Here is a 20,427-nt window from a genome sequence, read left to right on the forward strand (position 1 = left end):
TTCTTAAAAGTTTCACTTAAAAAAAGGAAAGGACATGAAACTATTCAAATTTGTTCATTAATTTTCTTGAAAAGTTTCAAATTTTCCTGGAAAAATTTCGGAGATAAAAATTCCTAGTTGTGCTCGCGGCGCCAGCCCCCGCTCCGCCCCGACCTTGCCCCTTGACCCCGCCCGTCCCTGCGTTAGACATTCGCGTGCCGAGCGCGCCGCACGTTGTTCCCGTCTCATTATACACACAACAACACGCCGTAATTTTTCTCGGTTTCCCCGCACCTCGACGCCTTTCTTTCGACCGCGTTTATGTGTCGTACACACTCTTCAGATCATTCCCTCTTTATTCATTCAACCCGTTGACGCGGCGAGGGCGACCTTCGCGTGCTCGCGCGGTTCGCACGGCCTCCGCGACAAAATCTCACGTGGTTTTTATTTACTCTGCGTATGTATGTGAGCGACAGGGATGGGGTGGTGTGGGGGGTCAATTTCTCTTATATCATCATACCGACATGCCACCACCACCGCTCAAGCCCACCCCGTGAAAATAAAAATTAAAAAAAACACCACCTACGCGTTTTTTCCCTGTAAGCTTTAGGCCGTTTTCCTCTTTCTCTCTTATTCAAACACAAATACGCCGGGGTAGCAATCATCTGTGTGTGCATGTGCGCGAGCGCTGCGTTGGCCTGCGACTTTTTTTTTAGCTTTAGAAAGGATTTATGACTGCTTGTTCATAGCGAACTGGCCTGCGAGGCCCAATACGACGGGGACCAAGAGAGTTGTGAGGCGTTGTCGGGAAACTTTTTGAGCCGGGGGGTTGTGTGCGGCGTCGCGTCTGGGCAGCGAGTGGAGCCTCGGTGGTGATGGCTTGCTGGTGCCGGGGCTTGCGCGGGAGGGCCAAAGGAGGGCCAGGCCAAGCCGAGCGCGGAGAGAGAGGCCCTGCAAAGAGAGCGGCGGCGGACAACACCTCTTTCAGGGAACTCGTTGGGGGAAGAGGAACGCCCCGCCACGCCCCGCCACGCCCCGCCACGCCCCGCCACGCCGCGCCGCACTGGCATTTCAGAGCGGGATGACATTCCCTGTATGCTGGTGCAGTACCGCAGCGGGGCGGGGCGGGGCGGTGGCAGGTGGTGATTAAACCTCGTCCCAGACCTCCGCTTTCCTGGAACCCCGTCAAGAGCAAGGGGGAGGGGGGGGGGGTGCTGGGAAGGTACTCGCGGCCAGTTGAAACTTTACTGTAACTGAAAAAGTGCGCAATCGGTTACGATTTCGGTGGGCGCCTGGGGTGTAGGCAACCCAACACACGCCCGCGCGCTCCGCAGCAGACTGCAGGCGGAGCCAGAGCCCTGTATATACAGGCGCAGGCTCTCCACCGCCCCTGGCGAGGCAGGCTCGAGGGGGGACAGTGGTCCCCCACCGCCCCCGCTCCCCGCGGTATTGGCTGCATCGGCGGCGGCGTGGGGAAGAGCACGATACCAGAGCACGACCTCGGCCGCGTGCGAAGCGCTGCGGAGCGCCCCTCTCTCTCGCTCGCCGGTAGCTAAGCTCGCGGCCGCGGCCCCCAGTGCCCCGCCGCCGGCAACCACTCGCACGCAGCCTGCGCTCCCCCGCCTGCTTAGCCTTGCAGCATTATTCTATATTCAAATTCAGACCGAGAGGGGGGAAAGGCGGGAGGGGGCACGGCATGCCTTTGGTGGCTGCCCCCACATCGCTGCTGCTGCATCGGTGCTGCACTGGTGCATGCGCATGCTCATGATCAGCGCCCCGTGATCCGCGTGAGCGCAGCAGGAAGAGCCTCGGGAGAGCCTTTGGGAGAGAGCCTCGGGAGAGAGCCTCGGGAGGGAGCCTTGGGAGAGAGCCTTGGGAGAGAGCCTCGGGAGGGAGCCTCGGGAGGGAGCCTCGGGAGGGAGCCTCGGGAGGGAGCCTCGGGAGGGAGCCTCGGGAGGGAGCCTCGGGGGAGAGCTACGGGAGAGCCTCGGGAGAGAGCCTTGGGAGATAGCTATGGGAGAGCCTCGGGAGAGAGCCTTGGGAGAGCCTCGGGAGAGAGCATTGGGAGAGCTTCGGGGGAGCCTATGGGGAGCCTCGAGGGTGTGAGAACCCTCTACTTTATCGTGTTGCGGCGATTCCTTCACGACGCGTGTGTCCGTGTCCGCCGCGGGGTTGCGGGTGAAGGGGCGGCGGTAGGGGTGGGCCAGGCCCCGGCACGTCAGCGTGACGCAAAACACGTGACTCAAGGGCTTCTGGCAGCGCCTCCAGGAACTGTCGGTTGCGCGGGGGCCCCTCTGGTGCGTGGGCGGCGCCACCCGGCCTGGGGGGGGGGGGGGGGCATAAGTAGAAGGGGCTGCGTGATAGCGGCACCACCAACGAGATCATTGCTAACGGTGTCGCCGACTCTTTGTTCCAGATGCGGTCAGCTACATGGGACCGCCTCTCCCGACCTACGAACTGCCGGACGAGCAGCTCGTCCAGATCGGCTCGACCGCCCGACTCTTCTGCGAGGCATTTGTGGGTAAGTCGCAGTGTCCAAGAGTGCCAGGTGGCCGATTCGCCCCGTCCACTTCCTCCGGCGGCCGACAGAGCCCAACTCTCTGACCAAGGCGCCTTTCGGCACGGGCGAGTAGGCAACCCGCCCGCACGCGTGCGTGCAGTACAGTCTACCTACGGTAGCGGGTGGGGCGAAACAGCCACCTGGTGCTTACGGCGCTTACCCTCTCTTGTCTCCCGTGTTTTATCAACTGTGGACTGTAACCGTTCTTGTTCCGCTACAGGTAGTATCGACCTCCCCGATGCCCAAAGTGAAATCACGTGGAGCCGGGTGGGCATGAACACGTCTTACTTGGAGGAGCAGAGGAGGTTCACGTTAAGGAGTGTGGCCAGGTCAGTGTTTAGCCAGAGTTCATATTGAAAGTTAAATTTGCGTTTTTGTATCGTCTAATTGTTTCTATTTCATGTTGTTTTAGGGAAAATAATCAGGTGCTTGGGGCGTACCTCACAATTAGAGGAGTAAAGAAGGAGGACCTCGGTCCATATGAATGCCGTGTGGTAAATGCTGGAGACCAGGCCATTCTTATAAAATTATGGCTGCGAGAAGCAGGTGAGCCTGTTCACCTGCCACTTTACAACTTCTTCATTTTGATTCTTCAAAGTAAAACAACAGTTTTCTTATCATGTAACATCATTTGTGTTTTTAGAACCTTCTGAACCGCTGAGCACCAATCCCAAATGGCGACAGCTGGCTTGGGCAGCTATCGTTGTGCTTGCTGTTGCCATTATCTTAACAGCTTTTCGGCATCGTCTAGGAATTCTTGCTCTGTTTTGCCGCCATCGTCTTGTTCAACCAGACTTACAAGGTAATACTTGCTTATTATCTTATGTCTTGAATTATATTTTCTGATGTATCAAATTTTAAAACTTATGTTTTGTTTCATTTTCTGCTGTAGATGGTAAGGATTATGATGTCCTGGTCTCATACCTTGAGAGGGATAGTGGATTCGCCTCAGAAATGCTGACAACTCTCAAAGAGCGTTACAGTTATACCTGCAATGCATTTCAAATATTTCCCAATGCTGACTTTTGTGACTGTAAGTAGAATGAGTTATATTGATTAGAGTTAATTCATATTATTTCAATGCATCTCATCGGCTTGATTATGTCTCATCACAGGTGCTCAAAATTTGAGAGAGGCTGCCAAAAGGTCAAGAAGACTCATGGTAATCATCAGACCATCCCTGGTTGAAGCGCTAAGTGGCTCAGTGGTGATGAACACTCTTGGTGGTTCAGCTTTACCTGATCGGGTGACAGCTCTCCAGAATCTTGACGATGTTGATTGCTGGGATACCTCTGTGCTGGCTTCCCTCCTGCAACAACTAATTAGACTTCATCCACAGCCTGTCTGTGTATCTCTCCAGGTAATATTGTCACTTTAGAGTCTTATGAAATGAAGGAAGGGTAAAGTCAAAAGCCCATGCATAATCTACTTTGAATGATTTTTTCCAGGCTTTGCCCCAAGGCTATGAAATGAGGGACCACAACCTTGCCAGTCTCCTAAGAATAGCCCCGGTCATTGAATGGAATCAAAAGAAATCTTTGTGGTTCAAAAATTGGAGTCTACTTCGTCTGCGACTGCCTCCCCTGAGGACAAAGAACTCAACCCCATCAGGAAGTGTAGCTATTGTATGTCCAGGATCTCGTAAAGAATTAGGAACAGGGAAGGTAGTGACAACAGTTGTTAGTAGCAGATCAAGGAGGTCGTCTCCCATGAATGGCAGCCTAGAAATTTTAGTGTGATATATATATTTATCTATAACTGCATTTTCATTAGACTGTGAAACTTGTACAAATTTGTGTAAGTTATTTACCTACCAAAACTTTTTTGTTGTATATACCGTCCGTATTATACTATGTAAGCAATGTAAGTGACTGTTAAGTTTTGTTTGTTTTTTAATCTAAAAGTGAAAAATATTGTAAGTGGTATCTACTCTTTATGTATCAACATTATAAGAATCAAGCTAGTATGTATTGCAGGGAATTCCCAAGGTCAACACATTTTTGAAAGGGAAAAAAGTTCAGCACGAATATTCTGTGCAATACATAAACCTCTCAAAGCTCCCGATCTGTAATCTTGTTTGTAATCTTTAAATTTGGATGTTTCCAAAGAATGTGTTTAATGTTGTAGAGTTTGTAGCTTTTGTACATACTGCAGGATATTCATTTCAATGTCATGAATTCCTGACAAAATCATTTCCCTACTCTTAAAATTATAGTTTTATGGTTTGTTTCTTCCTTTGTTAAAGAAATATGTATTACTGCCTATCTATGTAGCATCACGTGTTATGAAATGTACATAATATATTTATGTGTTTAAATTTTCGTATCCTGGACAACTGTGATATTTGAACTCCAGGTACCCAGTGACCTATAAGTGGACTTTTTGAAGTCCAAAAGTGATTTTAGGTCATGATCTAATGTTTGTGTGTTCTGTACGTAATGTTTTCCCTTACTGTTTTTAGATACTTTGTAAACCTAATTTATTGTATGTATACGACGTTTGTTGATTGATAGGCACTAGAATTTGTTATAATCAGTGTAAACAGAGGTTTTTCTTTAAAAGAAAAAAAATATCTTGTCTATTGTAAATATTTATACCATGAGAAGTTGGTGTACAATACAACAAATTTTAAGAGCTATTGTCTGGTTTTCTCTGACTCCCACTCCTCACCTCCATGTACACAACACGTACGCAGAAAAGTGTTTGCCAGAGCAGGTAGGGTGTCGAAGTGTCCAGATTGTTTTTCGTTTTTTGGGGAGGGGATTTGGGTCATAGACCAAAAACAGTTTTAAAAATAACAAGACCTCCATTTATTGATTTAGATGACAAATGTACAATCTCTTAAACCAAAATGTGAGTAAAAGTTGAATGGCTAACAAATGTACACATATTATTAAAGTTTATAAATCTGAATAAAATTTACAATAAGGCATATATATTGGCAAGCAATACAACAATATATACAATTTATGTTATGATACATTCAAAAACATTCAACATTTTCTTCTTAATCTTTAAAATAAATAAGTTGACACATGTACAGATGTGTAAGGTACTTCAATTGGTTACGTATGTGAATAAGAACAATTCAACATGCATGTAAACCTTAAATTATCTGACATGCTTATCCATAACGGAAACTTTAACATGACTATACACCATCTTTATAACAGTTACTAAAATCTATTATTGAGGTGGTGTTGGTTCATCAAACAAATGTGTCAGGCAACAGACGTTCCATAACAATGCTAACATTTCAATTATTTAGTAAAAACTAATGTTCTAGAGACACACCAAAATATGAAGGTCTTCCACTACTGGTGATCCTTAAACTGGAGAGGGAAGCAAAGCAGCACAACATACTGTCACAATGCAATCTTATTTTGGTTGATCTATAAAACAATTTTATTTATTTACAAAGTCACTACCTTTTGACAGTGTAAATTTTACACTGGTTATCCTTGTTACAGGCAAAAAAATAAGAAAGTCAACAATTAACTAACCAGCATGGAAGAGCTGATGTTTTGAAGTACAACACAATGGCAGTACAAGGATATCCTGAAACACTACTGACATACAAAAACAGTAAAACAGTCAGTAACGACAAAAAGCTATTTTAGCATCTGAGCTGCTGAGCACAAGAGACTCAAAACTGCAACAAATGTATAATAAGGGTAACGACACTAAAGTGAGTAGCCAAAAGGAACAATTTTTTATTTTTTTTGAAAAAATACCTCTTACTGTGAAAGAACCACAAGTAAGAGAAAAAGTACTGAGAAGTCTTGGTAAGTAATCCATAAATGCTAAGACTTTAACCATGAATAACAAAAGCATACATGATGATGTAACCAGCAAATAATTTGCTTCTGAACTGATTGTCAGAAAAACGTTAAAAATAACTCAAAAATGTCACTTCATTATTAATATTTTTCAAATAAAATTCGCAATTCTCTGAGAAATGTCAGAAACTGTCAAGTTAGATAAAAAACAACTTAAGTCATATGGCAAAAAGGGGGGGACAAACAAGGTGCAGCTCTTCAGTCTACACCAACTGAAAGTGAGCATATTCATTACATTACCTGCAGAACCAAAAAATAAATGCAGTAAAATTCAAACAGGCCTCAAGGTTAAGAAAAAGAAAAACAGTACTTAACAGAGTGAACATCTTTTGTGGACCAAATTTAATTTAAGTAATCTGTCACTGCAATCAAACATTGAGAAATCATAAAGGTATTAGATAGATATTGCCTCAGCACAACGGCCTCCGATTGTCCATTAGTAACTCCGCTAATAAAATAATCTAGATAGTGACAGCACAAGAGAGGAAAAGGCACTAACAATATCAAAACAGCTAGCACATCATTATGCAATGGATCACAATACATAGCAGCAACATACTATGACAAGGTATAATTTTCAACAAAGAACTAGCTCAGTCCTTATAGGGCCCACAACATACATGACTTTAATTCTTGAATAAGTGAACCAAGGATAACTTAAAAAGAAAGCTCAAGGTCTGAGAAATTCCAAAAATATTGCTTACCAAAACTAGCACCACCTTGGAATGCTCCCCATGGCCAGTTTATCACAACAGCAAAGCAAAGTTTTATCAGACAACTCTGATACTTTTAAAGACAACAGGAAAAACAAAATGGAAACAACATTTAAAGTGCAATTTGCAAACCAAAAAAAAACAGTGCTTCAGACAAATTAGTTTGAAAGAAAATGAAAATAAAAGGGTACATGGCACAATAAATAGGGATGCAGGTGAACCATTCTCTCATAAACATCATTGAAGAGTGTTGTGAGACATTCACCATTAACTATCTATACTTGGAACTTTGTTATTTTTACTCAGGAGCACAGCTCATGACACTTTGGAAGAGATTATGGCTGATGATGAATGCCCCGTAAGTAGAGGTTTAGCTTGCAAATAGTGCAAGTAAAGAAACAGCAAATCATACACAGACAAAAAGCAAAAGAGAAGAAATTAATCTTAATTAGAAATTTGACAGGAAAGGGAAGAAACTGAGAAATCAGAAACACAACATTTGGACAATAATATTTTTGCAGTAAAAATAGATTGAGAAGGATTTGTTAACAGCTAGAGATTGCTTGTACGGGTAACATTGATTCAAACATAACTATGTCAAGAGACCTGAACATTTATAAAAACAATTAAAAATATACAAATTATATAAAAATATATAATGCCAACGTAAACATATCCTACATACAAATAAATATATATTCAAACACACCAGACTATTCACGGTCACTTTGTCAATTAAATGACAAACTCTTCATAAAACAGCATAGCATTTTACAAAAAAAATGCTCTAACCTAAAAATTTATCAAATATCACACTATTCCATCCATTTCTTCACAAAAGCTTGTAAAAGAAAAAGATAAAAGAAATCTTGGCAAAAACAAGAATTAATATCTGTACAGTATGATACAAAACACAAACGTGGTGATAAAAAATTATCTGTGATGTTTTGAACAAAGTCTAAGTAACACCTAAAAATGAGTAGTTGTGGAGCTGAACACAACACCAGGGAATACCAAAATCAAGATTCAGGGCAGTGTAGAGTGGGTTGGAACACATTCTTTATCACAACACTTTAAATCAAAGCCCACTTTCCTGCCAATATTGGAAAAAATACAGCACTGACAGCACTTTAAGCATTTCCAGACCCTTGTTAGAAGTGTACAAGAGAGATGAATTGCAGCCTCTTCAAGATCAGAACGAGGATCGGATCACAGATATACAGCCCACAAAGCCACAGCCGCGGATTGGGTCAGCCCTGGTGATAAATACTGGCTCTGAAGATCATTGTGCAAACCAGCCCAGCATCCCTAACATTACTGAAGACTGGGCCCACAGTCTAGTTCTGAAAATGAGAAGTTGAGATGGTTATCCAAGCTGTACTTGACATCTTGAGCTAAAGCCAACAGTTCTCCATCGCCGTCCGTTCCCTGCTGAGGTGTGGTACCTGACGTGGGAGCCGTCCCCGGGGTGCCCGGAGTGCCCGCTTCCGACAGAGTCCCGGACGGCCCCGGGGTGCCCGCCTCCGAGTACGTCCCCGAGTGAGGCGTGGAGCTGGCCGCGCTCGGGGCGATGGGAGTGGAGCGCCCCGTGGGAGTCATGCCGGCCTCGGCCTCCGCGGCCGCTGCGATCCTGTCCGCGTCAGGGGTGTTGGCCAGAGCCTCAGCCACCATCTGCAGGTCTTCGGGGGTCATCACCATGTCATCCATCACAGACTCGGAAGGCTGAGTTTGGTGGGAGGGTGGGCTTTGTAACAGCAGGGAATCAGTCTTGGGTCTGTCTAGCTCCTCATACGGGTTGTTAGTAGGCGCGCGTGACTGCGAAAAAGTGTCTGCTTCACACTCGAGTTGAGAAGCGTTGTGTCTCTCGCTCGGATATAAATACTCAGACTCTTGTTCTGGTTCCTCTGCTTTTACTTCACTGCCCCGTTCATTGTCAGCATCTTGCTCAAGATCAGACTCAAGACCAAAATCTGAGCCCTGTTCATCAACATCTTTATCAGCCTCATCCTCAGACTCTTCATTCAGGTCTACATCTGCATCAGAGTCTGGTTCATGTTCTGATTTTACGTCGTTTGGAGTGTCCACCTGTGCGCTGCTTCCTGCCACACAATTGTTGTCAATTGGTTCTTCCTCATTTTGAGAGTCAACAGGTTCAGAGGTTTCTTCAACTTTTGGTTTTCTAGGCTTGTCCTCATACTGTGATCGAAGCTCAACAAGTTCAATTCCTTCATAATGTCTTTTCATTCCCCTAGGCAGACCTCTGCATGATGCTAAATTAAGGGAGAATAGATTCAGACAGTTAATGAGGACTGCCTTTACAGGGTCTAAACTCACAGATGATCCACACAGGTTCAAAATTCTGGAATCAAATCATCAATCATTGACATTAAAAAAATTTGTAAAGGAAAATTGACATAAGACAGTTACTGTAACAAACTACAGAGAGCAAGAAAACAAACCTCAACGGAGATGTAGTTCCTTTCTCTGGAACTTCAGCAAGAGCCCCTACAGCAAGATCTAAGGATTCAGTGGCAGAGCTCCACGCCAAATCAAGTTCTACGAGACTGTGACCCCATTTCTGGGTGATTAATTCTAGTCCAGAATCAGATATCCTCGTTGCATAACAGCCTGCAATTTGAAGCAAATTTAGTTTTAAAGTGTTTTTTCTAAGAATCATGCATACAAAATTGGCAGACGATGGGGGAAACTTACCCGAGAGAAATAGGTGTTCAAGGTCCCAGGCAGGAATACGAACAAGGCTTGATCCTGTGATTTTACTACAACCACGGACATCCAGCAAGCGTAACTTGTTTGAGGTTTTTAATATCCTTCCAATAGCATCATCATCAATTGATGGTTGTGATGTTACAAGGCTATCCATGCGACCATTGGGACATGCAACACTCAATTCTTCTAAATTGGGGAATCCAGGAGACTCAACCTGAACATAAAAGAGGAAAATAATAAAATGGGTAACAATTACTAAAGCATTTTTTGAGAGATTTAAAGAGAGGTTTTCACCTGTTCCTTGATGCTGACAGGTGCTAATGCAAATTGACTGTTTGTTATTCGAAAGACACGAAGTTTGGAGCATCCCTTTTGCAAATTTTCAAGGTGGATGTGAGCAGTAGCATGAGATACTGTGCGTATGTTAGACATATCTAAAACTTCTAGATTTGGACATGCTCCCTGTAAAAAAATATGAACATCAGATGCCTTTCAAGTGAACAACTTTTGGTTCAGATATGCCATTTTTAAAACTTACAGCTATTGCCATGACAATCTGGGGCACTCCAGCTAGCTTATTATTGGCTAGAACAAGGTGAGTTAATCTGTCACCCATCACAGATGTCAGGTGTTGCATAGAACTTAAGGATACAACAGCACCTTTGTTATTGTGCGCCTCCGGCTAAGCAAACAAAAAAGATATTATTTCATGAAAGAGGAAACTTTAAGTTTAAACAGGTTTAAATGCATGGCAAAGTTAGTGCTTACATTAACTCCAGACAGATCTAACTTTTGTAAGTTTTGGCAATTTGTAACGAGGAACATAATATGTTCTATGTGGAGCCCTTGCCAACCTGTTAAATTAAGACCTCGAAGCTCAACACAATTGTTGGCAATTACATCAAGTAGTGCTGGGATGCCAGAAAACTTCCATCCACCTGTTAAAAAAGGGATTTGAAATGAATAAAATAAATTCAAAAAATTATAATTTTATGGAATAATACTACGAATAAATAAGTATGTGGAGGACAGGTACATTTACACTGCCTGTACTGCCAAAATTAGGGGAAAAAAAGGGGCAAGAACTTACCTAGATTGAGTTCCCGAACACGTGTTAATCTATTTTCACATAGCCAACGGAAAGTATGATGATTTTTAGCACGATCTCGCACCCAGGTACTACAGAGTTCAATGGTGTGCCATAGATCAGGAGAAGTAGCCACTTCTCGCCAGTGTCTGCATACCCGTTGCATTCTGGAAGACCCAAATAATGCACGAATTATTATAAAACTTGGCATATTCTAAGGATACTTCACTTAAAAAAGAAAGCCACTATTTTACCTGACAAGGAAAGGCACACAGCCCTCATCATAGGAAACATATTTAAATATTTTATGAAGAACTTTCTTTGGTAATACATCAGAACCCCAACAGCTTTGTTCCTTTCCTTCATCACTTGGATCTGAAGCCTGTTTATGATTAACACGTTTATGATGGCCACCTTCATCAGAATCAGAATCAAGGGCTGATTTGTTTTTCTTTTTACGAACTCTCTGTTTGGCGGGCTTTTTAACTGGTTCTGACTTCTTAATTCTAAGTTTGATCCCATTTTGACTTGAGATCTGGCTCTGGTAGGTCACTGTAGTTCTTGGTTTTGGAGGGGCTTTAGGAGCACCCTCGCCAGTTTTTCTCTTGCGACCCCGTTTAACTGTACCCTGAGCTGTTGTAATATCATAATTAGCAGTGCCACTAGGAATTCCACCTACACTGAGCAATGATGCATCACAAGGATTATCATCAGTTAATAAATCATAAAGACTAGGTGCACCAAAACCGGTCTCTCCACGAGGATCATTACTAATTAATTGAGCTCTGATAGCTTTTCGTTTCTTTGCTTTTCCTCCAGATTCGTCAGCCTTCCGCCTCACTTTCTTGACTTGACTCATATCCTTCTTCTTTTTTGCTCCAGAAGTCCCAGCTCCACCATACATATCTTGTACAGGCGTAATAGTTAACACATCCTGAGAAGGTGGAGTCCTTCTCAATTGACCTAACACTTCACCCCTATCTGCCACACACACAGTTACACCACTTGGTAGTCGCTCTGCAGCTAGCCTCTCTAAGGCAGCTGGAGAACTACCCTCACTGCATGATGCACTGTAACTAGCACCATTCATATCATGGGCGCCCATTGGTGAGGTAGTCATCATGTTGATTCTTCCCGGCGAGGTGCTTGGTCGGCTTAGATGGCCTGGTGATACACTTGGGATGTTGCTAGCAGGAGAAGCATTAGAAAAATGACTTGGAGATGATTGAAATGGACTTCTTGATGCTGAGGCTGCCATAGGACTCCGTACAGAGGCCGATTGCAAGTTCAAAACATTTGGGGAAGGAACTGGTGGAGCAGACCTACTAGGGGAAGCACTTGGTTTACCCATACTCGAGGCTGGGCTTGACATGTTCGAATGCATACCCATGCCAGCTGGAGATGAACTAGCATGCATTCCCATTCCACCAGGGGAAGCACTTGAATGCATTGCAGGAGAAGGATTCGAACGAATTCCCATTCCACTAGGTGAGGCACTTGAATGAATTCCCATTCCACTAGGTGAAGCACTTGAATGCATTCCCATACCACTGGAGGATGCATTTGAATGCATTCCCATGCCACTGGGGGAAGCGCTGGAGTGCATTCCCATACCACTTGGTGATGCACTGGAAAGCATTCCACGATTGCTAGGAGAGGCATTTGGATGCATGGCTGGTGAGGGATTTGAATGCAAACCCATTCCACTTGCTGGTGCTGAATGCAAGCCTGCCGTAGAGTGCAGGCTGAGCCCAGCTGGTGAAGGGGACGAATGCATCCCCATCCCACTAGGTGATGGCACAGAATGCATCCCTAAGTTACTGGAAGATGACGAGGAGTGTAACCCCAGTCCTCCAGAGGGAGGGTTTGAGTGCAAGCCCAAACTGTTATTTGGTTGGCTATGCAAAGGTAAACTACTTGTGGCAGAACCATGTATTGAACCACTAGGGTGTAAACCCATTACACCAGATGATGGTCCAGCGTACTGATTAGTGGATGAATTGTATGAGATTCGATTGGAAGTAGCACCATTTCCAGTCAAACCCATACCCAAACCAGATTGGTTAGGTACAGCAATGCCCATGGCACTACTATTCATACTCAAGCTGTTATTTTGCATTGCTCCCCTTGATGAAGAGCCAGGTAAATTTACGCTGGAGGAAGACATTTGTTGCATTCCTGCCAAATGTGATGACATATTCGGCAAATAATGTGGAGCACCTAACGAAGTCTCCACAATAGATGCATTGTGCATGGACAATGAATCCAAGCCCCCATTACTTTCATAGCAATTGGAGCTTGGGTAGCTGGTAGAGTTTGAGACACCACATATCCCTGGATTAGCACCATACATCATTCCTGACTGCATTTGTTGCTGCGGTCGCTGTTGTTGTGTTTGCTGGTGCATAAGGTTGTTGCCGTACATGTTTCTAGTTGGTTTGGATGGCTCTATGAGGAACTCCTTCATGAAGAAGTCCTCATGATATTCGCCATTGAGGTCATCCATTTTAGTTGCTCGGCGCAGAAGCGCTGGGAATGGTGACTACATGGCTGTGATAAAAATTCAGCCTGGCCAGGTTTGGCACAGAAGAAAGCTGTCCGTTCCCATGATGCAAAGAGCTAAATCGGACATAAATTGAAAGTTATTAATTAGAGGTATGCTCATCTGAGGGATTTAAAGAATGACTCAAACTCACATTTTCTCCACCACTGACAGCTTTTAAAGCATACAGCTTCACTATCTGAAATAAGAAAAAATAATGGCAAGGTTAAGGAAGTTAATTGAAAGAAAGTTCCATAGCAAAATTAAGTATAACTTAACCAAATTCTGACAGAAAAATAATTTGTGATAGTAAAACCAAATGAAAACTTGAGAAAAGATAGAATCTTGATACAAATGACTAGTTGAGTTTCCTTGGTGCACGGATATTGAGTTTTTTGTTAGACCTCATTAATTACAATACCTTTTTCAACACTTGGTACAGAATATCAAGCCCAGTACATATACCAAATAAATTATAAAAGAAGAAAACATCTTTACCCCAAACCTCAGAAAGAATTGTAATGGTATAAAACCTGAGATCAATGATGAAACAACTCCTTAAATAAGGGAAAGAAGCCCAAAGAGATAATCTTTTGGATATTTCCTCATTAGAAAATCATAACCTGACATTTTAAATGTTGGGGCTTAGTGGCTACAAATCCAACTGAAACTGACATAAAAATCCATTTAGTCATCCACCCCAATTGAAGTAGATAGTAGAAAACGTTCGGTCCCCATTTAAACTGGAAAGTATGTATCTTGAAAAGCTAGAATAAGGTTATGTTGCAACTCCTAGTGGAGACAGCAAATATGACATCAGGAGAGATGAAATAAATTATCACTCATTGGCTTCGATTCAGAATGGTGCCAGATGGTTTGCTACAACAGTGAACGCAAAGAATCCTAACGTGATACGGCATTGCAAGGCAATATCACTAAGTCGCATCATAACTTTTTCCAACTTTCTATGAGATAATGACATTATGAGAGCGAATTCACAACACTTCTGCATGCCCGACAAGCTTCAGAGTCGTTAATCAAAGGCGATTTCAAGATAGTAGCAGAAGATAGAATTTTGTTTATTGGGAAGGACATACTTCTTGCTGATATGGCACCCACAATGGAGAAAATCCTAATTCAATATTATGATACAGGCTAAGCTGCTCGAGACCTACTTCCCCCCAAAAAATCGCTTATCAAAACAAACACCACTCACCTCGCGAAGAAGATTGTATTCTTAGTCTACAGAACAGATCAAAGCGACGGACAAATCCCACACATCCTTCAGCGCCCAAAGGTACAAATTGTCTCGAAAATGGGCCAAAATCGTTAAAAAGTTCTGCTCCAAACTTGTTGTCACGGCGCTAGCCTACTTGACCTTCGATCTAAATAATTCTAAACAACACGAAGCGAATCTGCTTGCGAAGAAGCCCGCCAGATCGCGCTCAAAGTTCAGCTAGTAACGTTGAAAATTTTACAAAAAACTTGATGTTGACACTCAGAAATTGGATAGAAAATAAAATTACACTGGCAATTTTGAACAGAAATTGCAAGAATTCGTAGCGTACCTAGAAAGTCTGCTTTCAAAAACCGAGATAAACCTGTTCACCGTCAAGTTGATTCTTACAACGAAACCGACCGCTAATTTGGAGCACTCCGGTTTATATTTGTACGTCATTTACAGACGTGAAATTATTTTTTAACTAAATCTCAGCGTGCGGAGATAGTTACTTTTGTCTGAAAACGAGCCCTGTATTCCTTTATATCGCTTTCGGCGTTTCGGCGCGTCGATTTGCTACGGTTGCAGGTGGCGCCGTCTTCTGGTCAGATGGGTAAACTCCGCCACACTCACGCGACGTCAGCCATCTTCTTGTTGGTTGATGGTTGAGTTGGGACGCAGCGAAAAGAACCGGAGCGTCGACAGATTTTCTGAGTGTACCTCTTCTTCAACGCCGGTTGTGTATAACAATATACACAAATCCGGCTCTGCCTTTCAAGACCAACCCGCCGCTGACCGACCTTTTTAAGGTGAGTTGAACTTTCGGAAATCGTTGAACATTTGTAACGATGGTGATCGGCTTGTTGGGCTGAGCCCCAGCACCTCCGCCATGATGGCAAAGCAGTTGTTCGTGTACGCCGGATTCCTGCGTACATTTGTGCGCGTCTAGACTCTCACAGACGCGTATTCTTCTAGTCTCAGAGGTATCGATAAAGTCATCGTCATTACCCGATCATTAGTAGTTTGAGGCCCACAGAAATTTTCTCACTGGTTGGAATATTTGTATGTGTACCAAGGCCAAATTCCCATTAAGCTGTTCGCTACGGGGGGACGTTTCCCATTATCCGCCCGATCGATATCTACACTTCTGGTCGCCTTGAGGCCCGCTTTAACCCGGCTGGGTTTTAGATGAATTAGTCTTAAAGTTAATTCTAGAGAACGCTCATGGTTTTGGTTGTGTTTGTTATTGTTTTTCCCAATCTTGATCTGGAGGATTGTGTGGGTGGTTTCATCCTGTTGGCGCTGGCGCATCGGAAACTGTCATGCTATTGATTTTCTTCAAGTTGCTGACACATTTGTTTTCCATTCTTTCAGGTTTGACAATGTCCCGCCATCGTGAGTGGGAATTATCATGCAAAGTATATGTTGGAAACCTTGGCAACAATGCCTCAAAGCATGAGCTGGAGAATTCATTTAGCAAGTATGGACCCCTCCGCAACGTTTGGGTAGCCCGAAACCCTCCTGGTTTTGCTTTTGTTGAATTTGAGGACCCAAGGGATGCTGAGGATGCTGTTCGAGGACTGGATGGAACGTAAGTTAAAATTAAAATCTAGGATTTTGCTGTGAACTGTTCATATGTTGAAACTTACACCTCTGTTTTGTTTAATTCTCCAGCCGTTGTTGTGGGGAAAGAATGCGTGTGGAAATGTCCAATGGACGTAGCCGAAACCGTGGTGGTTTTGGTGGTGGTGGCGGCAGTGGTGGTGGCGGCGGCGGCGGTGGCTATGGACGAAGACCACGCTCAAGGTAAGTTCTTGGGTGACATGTCTTTTTTATGTCATTGAAGACTAAATTCCTAAACTGATCTCGTATTGTATGGAATCCCATTCATGCAAATTCGGTCTCTTTCGTTTGGAAATCATAATGGTGCCATAATCGAATATGTGCATAAGGTCTTCCTGTCTTCCTGTTGGTAAATGGGGGGAATAAGTACATCATTGAAACCATTTACACGTCATATGTACCAAAATCCTAAGATATGAAGATTTCTTTATTTTTTTTTAGTTTTCTTTGATTTTGAGAACATTTTATTTAATGTTGAATTGTGGATTGTCGTTGATCCAATTTTTTTGGTACAGAAGTTTATTTGTTATTTGCACTAGTGTGATTCATATTTTGAGCTTGAGTGGTGACGCTCACTTGAAACTCACGTTTTGGCCATCACATAGTTTTCATTAACCGTAGAAAGTCATGCACCTATGAGATTTTCTTGGTCACCTTGGCCTTTACTGGTGAGGGGTCAAAACTGAGCTTGTCACTGGTGTGTGTTCATGTTTATATTTTTCATTGGGAATAGAATGCACATTATTTTAAACACGTGAAGAGTGTTTAAATTGGTTTATTGTACCTCCTGGTTGGTTTATGTGCTCCTCTCAATTCAAACAAAGAAATTAATAGTAGAAAAAGAAGTGTTGAAAGTGATGTAGTAGTATCAGAATCAAGTCCAGCTAGCCTAAATTTGCTAAACTTTTTGCAATCATGATTGTCATATTAAATTTTGGTAGCAATCAAAAGTTGTCGTGGTTGGGTGGTGTCAGTGTTCTGGTGAAGACTTGTGGCTAAAGTTCCTATAATTTCGTAGGCTTACGATCATTATGGTTAATTTGCAGGCCACTACTGACTCCTACACTACCTCATCACTCTCCTGACATCTCGTTCCGATTAGTCTATGCAACATGATTCTGGCTGCAATGAACAGTCAATCAACTTGAACGATAGGCCTGCCACCGAGCGCGGACAAGTTCCGCTGCACTACCATGCAACTACTACTACTACTACTTCTACTACTACTTCCATCACCACCACCCCTGTCAGATCACAATTGGCTGCCTTTCTTCCCACCCCAAGTGGCCATTCTACATTCGCCTCGCTCGCTACTTCTGCCAACGTTCAGCCAACCAGATGGTATATTCTACACGCACATAATTTTACTATTTCTTTGTTTTAAAGAAGTCAGTTTTAGCATTTTTAGATAAGTTTAACAAGTGTGCTCTGGGAGTTCTTTTTAACTGACCATAGCTTCCCTTTTCCCAATCTTTTGGCTAACAGCAGGAACCAGTATGGTTATGGAGACTGCCGTGCCGCAGATTGCTTGCTGCTGTGGTGTGCTAACCAGTCTTGCTGCCTGATCAAATTTGCTTCTCTTTGTGATCAATTTTGTTTGACACCTTTTCCTTTTTTTTAATACACCAGGCACTGGGTGAGATGTTCAGTTTGAGATGTGCACTGAACATGGTTTATTGTAATAATGTTCAATATCCATTAGTGTTGCCTATACTGATATGGTTGACATGACTATGTTCAATTTTTATGTGGGAAGTTGGTTGAACTATTGAAACCATAAAATTGGTAGGCAATTTACTGTAGTTGGTAATGAGTCAGTTAAGAAAAGGTTTCATTTCATGTGAACCTTGTTGATCGTTGATTCTTTTACATGTAGGCTGGCTCATGTCCTGCTGCAAATCTTAAAGGAGGGTTTACCTGTAAATTTACTTTTCTCTCTTCTAGGAAACCTCCAGCTTTTCTCTGTTCAAAGGATATTTTAATTCTTGTTTCCAAGTTAATATTGCTTTATTTTAATTCATGATTGTCACAGCAGGTCTGCCTCTCCTCGTCGCTCTCCACGCAGGAGGTCTCATTCCCGCAGCCGAAGCCGCTCGCCGAGAAGATCACGATCTGATTCCAGGGACAGGAGGTAAGCTACTACTGTCTTTGATAAACACTATTTGTCGTCTAATGCCCTCCACTTACACCATTACTTCCACCATTTAACATCTTTTCTGAAGTGCACTTCCTTCTGTTGAGTGTCTCATTGTCGTTGTTAGTGTGCACCCATTGGGTTGAGTTTCATCTTTTACTGATGCAGCTTTTCTTGAAATGAAAGTTTCAAGTTTTAGTTTCTTAGTTTGCTTGGGACGGTTTAAGGTTCTTAAGGGTTTGTGCTCTGGGCCATTCTCCGTATTGCACTACATCAGCCTTTAATGTTGACCTTCTGTTGAGTCAGGCTGTCCTTCCATGAAATTTTCTTTCCAACTTTTTCTTTCATAGCAATCTGTTTTTATTTTTGAAGCTTTTTGTCTGACTGGTGTGTATAGTGTGAAGACAGCTTTAGAGGCTGGTGATAATGCCATTTTTCTTGTTTCAGATGAGCACTTTACCTGCTTCTCACCCTGAGGAGACCATCTTTAAATTTGCTATTATTTGAACTTTGATAATGGTGTATCAATTTAATTTGCATCAAATATTATTTCATGCTTAACACCAATGTTGACATTTATGTTCAATTCATGTGACTCAGTATAAACAGTCTTTATCTGTGAGATTTTATTGTATTTCCATTCCTATTAATAAATCAAAACGACCCTTGTATAAAGTTTGTTGATGTAGTTTAGTTTACCTTTGGGCTCATTCACAACACAATTCTAATATGTTGGTCTCTAAGGGAACTTAAAGCTTACGTATATATTTTAATGTAGATGGGTATCCATTGCCTTTACAGGGATGCACTGTTACAGGATTTGAATTCCTTGGGCTAGTAGTTAGATGTTACCTCACATATTTTGTGTTTAAAGTAGCTTGCAAAACTAGCTCAGGTGGAAAGTTGAAGGTGTAGTTTAATGCTTACGGGTGCAATTTGAAATAAAAAAGCTGTGCTGAAACACATCTGCTCATCAGCAATATTGACTGACAGTTATAAAATATGAAACAGACATGACATAATTGGGGATCATTTTGTGAGCATTTCCTGTTACTTTGCAGGTCGTATTCTCCTCGCCGCCGCTATCGTAGTCGTAGCAGGTCATTGAGCTGAAGGCGCAGCCGGCGGTCTTTCTCGTTTGACAGAAGGTGAGGACGTTACTACCTGTCCCAGCTTAAAGTCCCAATGTCAGACGGAGAATGGAAGTGGTAAGAAAATAAAATCACCAACTTTTTACATTGCAGGTAATGGGGACTTTTCAAGTGTGAGACCTGTGGTGTAATTTCATCTTCTGAACCACTTTTCACACCCACACAATGAATGAATTGTTCATGTATAATTGTGTTATTGCAATGTGCTCAGCACTCTTTTGCTAACTTCCCTTCAAGGGACCATTGTGTAATTTAAGCTAAAAGATTGATTGAGGTGTTAAATTTGACGTCATATTTCACAAATCTAAGTGTTATTTTAATTTTATTTGCTATGCCACTGAATAAAATGGTACATTTAATTTTCATGTGATTTTGCTCCATCCATAAACCCTTTTCACCATTAATGCACTCATGTGCCAAAGGCCCACATGAAGGGGGAAAAAAAGAGAGGGAAGACATGCAGTCATGAAAATACCTGAATACATATATTTTCTCAATTAAATTAAAAAAAAAAAAAAAAAAAAAAAAAACTCTTCTTGGTTTGTTAGGAAGTGCAATTAACGAGGAAGCACCCCTTCCAAAAGAAAACACTACCAACACCAGTCATTTGAGATTTTGTCACTGCAATTTATGTTTGTCTTGAAATGCAAAATACATGTATTTCAACAAAATTTGAACTAACACTACAGGGTATACGGGGTATACATACTTTGGTGTTTTGGTGCCTCTGTGAGGCCACAAAATCTCTCCTGAGAAAAATAACTTCTTTATAAAGATATACATTCCTAACATTGTGATGAAATAATGAAACAATTTAAATCGCACCGTCAAAAACCACGCTTTATCGGTATTT

The 20,427-nt window shown here is 42.6% G+C and overlaps 3 protein-coding genes across 10 annotated transcripts in view; 2 read left to right on the forward strand and 1 right to left on the reverse strand.

The window, feature by feature from the left end:
* LOC113210572 (uncharacterized) overlaps window positions 1-5,177 on the forward strand; it is a 7,371-nt gene extending 2,194 nt beyond the window's left edge. The window contains exons 3-9 of the mRNA XM_052271432.1: window positions 2,396-2,500; window positions 2,760-2,868; window positions 2,952-3,085; window positions 3,183-3,341; window positions 3,432-3,572; window positions 3,655-3,899; window positions 3,988-5,177. Of these exons, the coding sequence (XP_052127392.1) occupies window positions 2,396-2,500; window positions 2,760-2,868; window positions 2,952-3,085; window positions 3,183-3,341; window positions 3,432-3,572; window positions 3,655-3,899; window positions 3,988-4,278 (1,184 nt within the window). The 3' untranslated portion in view covers window positions 4,279-5,177. The remainder of the gene's footprint in view (window positions 1-2,395; window positions 2,501-2,759; window positions 2,869-2,951; window positions 3,086-3,182; window positions 3,342-3,431; window positions 3,573-3,654; window positions 3,900-3,987) is intronic.
* Window positions 5,178-5,325: 148 nt separating this feature from the next.
* On the reverse strand, window positions 5,326-15,096 carry LOC113210600 (uncharacterized). 2 transcript variants are annotated; one of them, XM_026428676.2, is made up of 11 exons: window positions 14,664-15,096; window positions 13,602-13,646; window positions 11,160-13,524; window positions 10,909-11,072; window positions 10,587-10,756; window positions 10,357-10,500; window positions 10,113-10,280; window positions 9,804-10,032; window positions 9,551-9,719; window positions 8,537-9,450; window positions 5,326-8,434 (listed from the first exon to the last, which is right to left on the reverse strand). In XM_026428676.2, exons 3-11 carry the CDS (start codon window positions 13,409-13,411, stop codon window positions 8,406-8,408), a joined length of 4,239 nt encoding a protein of 1,412 aa, XP_026284461.1. In that variant the 5' UTR covers window positions 13,412-13,524; window positions 13,602-13,646; window positions 14,664-15,096; the 3' UTR covers window positions 5,326-8,405. The 2 variants fall into 2 exon arrangements, with proteins under 2 accessions (XP_026284461.1, XP_026284460.1); XM_026428675.2 differs by having other exon boundaries at window positions 5,326-9,450.
* A 202-nt stretch (window positions 15,097-15,298) lies between these two features.
* Window positions 15,299-20,104, forward strand: LOC113210601 (RNA-binding protein 1). Of its 7 annotated transcripts, none has more exons than XM_026428677.2 (6): window positions 15,299-15,475; window positions 16,041-16,257; window positions 16,341-16,472; window positions 18,322-18,420; window positions 19,485-19,571; window positions 19,668-20,104. In XM_026428677.2, exons 2-5 carry the CDS (start codon window positions 16,049-16,051, stop codon window positions 19,534-19,536), a joined length of 492 nt encoding a protein of 163 aa, XP_026284462.1. In that variant the 5' UTR covers window positions 15,299-15,475; window positions 16,041-16,048; the 3' UTR covers window positions 19,537-19,571; window positions 19,668-20,104. The 7 variants fall into 7 exon arrangements, 5 of the variants coding, with proteins under 5 accessions (XP_026284462.1, XP_026284464.1, XP_026284465.1 ...); XR_008011601.1 differs by lacking the exons at window positions 19,485-19,571; window positions 19,668-20,104 and adding exons at window positions 17,336-17,630; window positions 18,871-19,098 and having other exon boundaries at window positions 15,300-15,475; XR_003303645.2 differs by lacking the exons at window positions 19,485-19,571; window positions 19,668-20,104 and adding exons at window positions 17,336-17,630; window positions 18,871-19,098 and having other exon boundaries at window positions 15,300-15,475; window positions 18,325-18,420.
* The last annotated feature ends 323 nt before the right edge of the window (window positions 20,105-20,427 follow it).

Source organism: Frankliniella occidentalis, unplaced genomic scaffold (assembly GCF_000697945.3).
Source record: "Frankliniella occidentalis isolate FOCC.00 unplaced genomic scaffold, Focc_3.1 Scaffold161, whole genome shotgun sequence".
In the NCBI taxonomy this organism is placed as follows: Eukaryota; Metazoa; Arthropoda; class Insecta; order Thysanoptera; family Thripidae; genus Frankliniella; species Frankliniella occidentalis.

What these genes read in the sequence shown, in the direction of transcription:
- LOC113210600 (XM_026428675.2), bottom strand. Translation starts at nt 13,411, where the DNA reads ATGGATGACCTCAATGGCGAATATCATGAGGACTTCTTCATGAAGGAG. An exon ending in TAGATCTGTCTGGAGTTAAT is followed by an intron (nt 10,501 to 10,586) that starts GTAAGCACTAAC and finishes TTGTTTGCTTAG; the next exon opens with CCGGAGGCGCACAATAACAA. An exon ending in AGATTGTCATGGCAATAGCT is followed by an intron (nt 10,281 to 10,356) that starts GTAAGTTTTAAA and finishes ATTTTTTTACAG; the next exon opens with GGAGCATGTCCAAATCTAGA.
- LOC113210601 (XM_026428677.2), top strand. Translation starts at nt 16,049, where the DNA reads ATGTCCCGCCATCGTGAGTGGGAATTATCATGCAAAGTATATGTTGGA. An exon ending in GTTCGAGGACTGGATGGAAC is followed by an intron (nt 16,258 to 16,340) that starts GTAAGTTAAAAT and finishes TTAATTCTCCAG; the next exon opens with CCGTTGTTGTGGGGAAAGAA. An exon ending in GGACGAAGACCACGCTCAAG is followed by an intron (nt 16,473 to 18,321) that starts GTAAGTTCTTGG and finishes TGATTGTCACAG; the next exon opens with CAGGTCTGCCTCTCCTCGTC.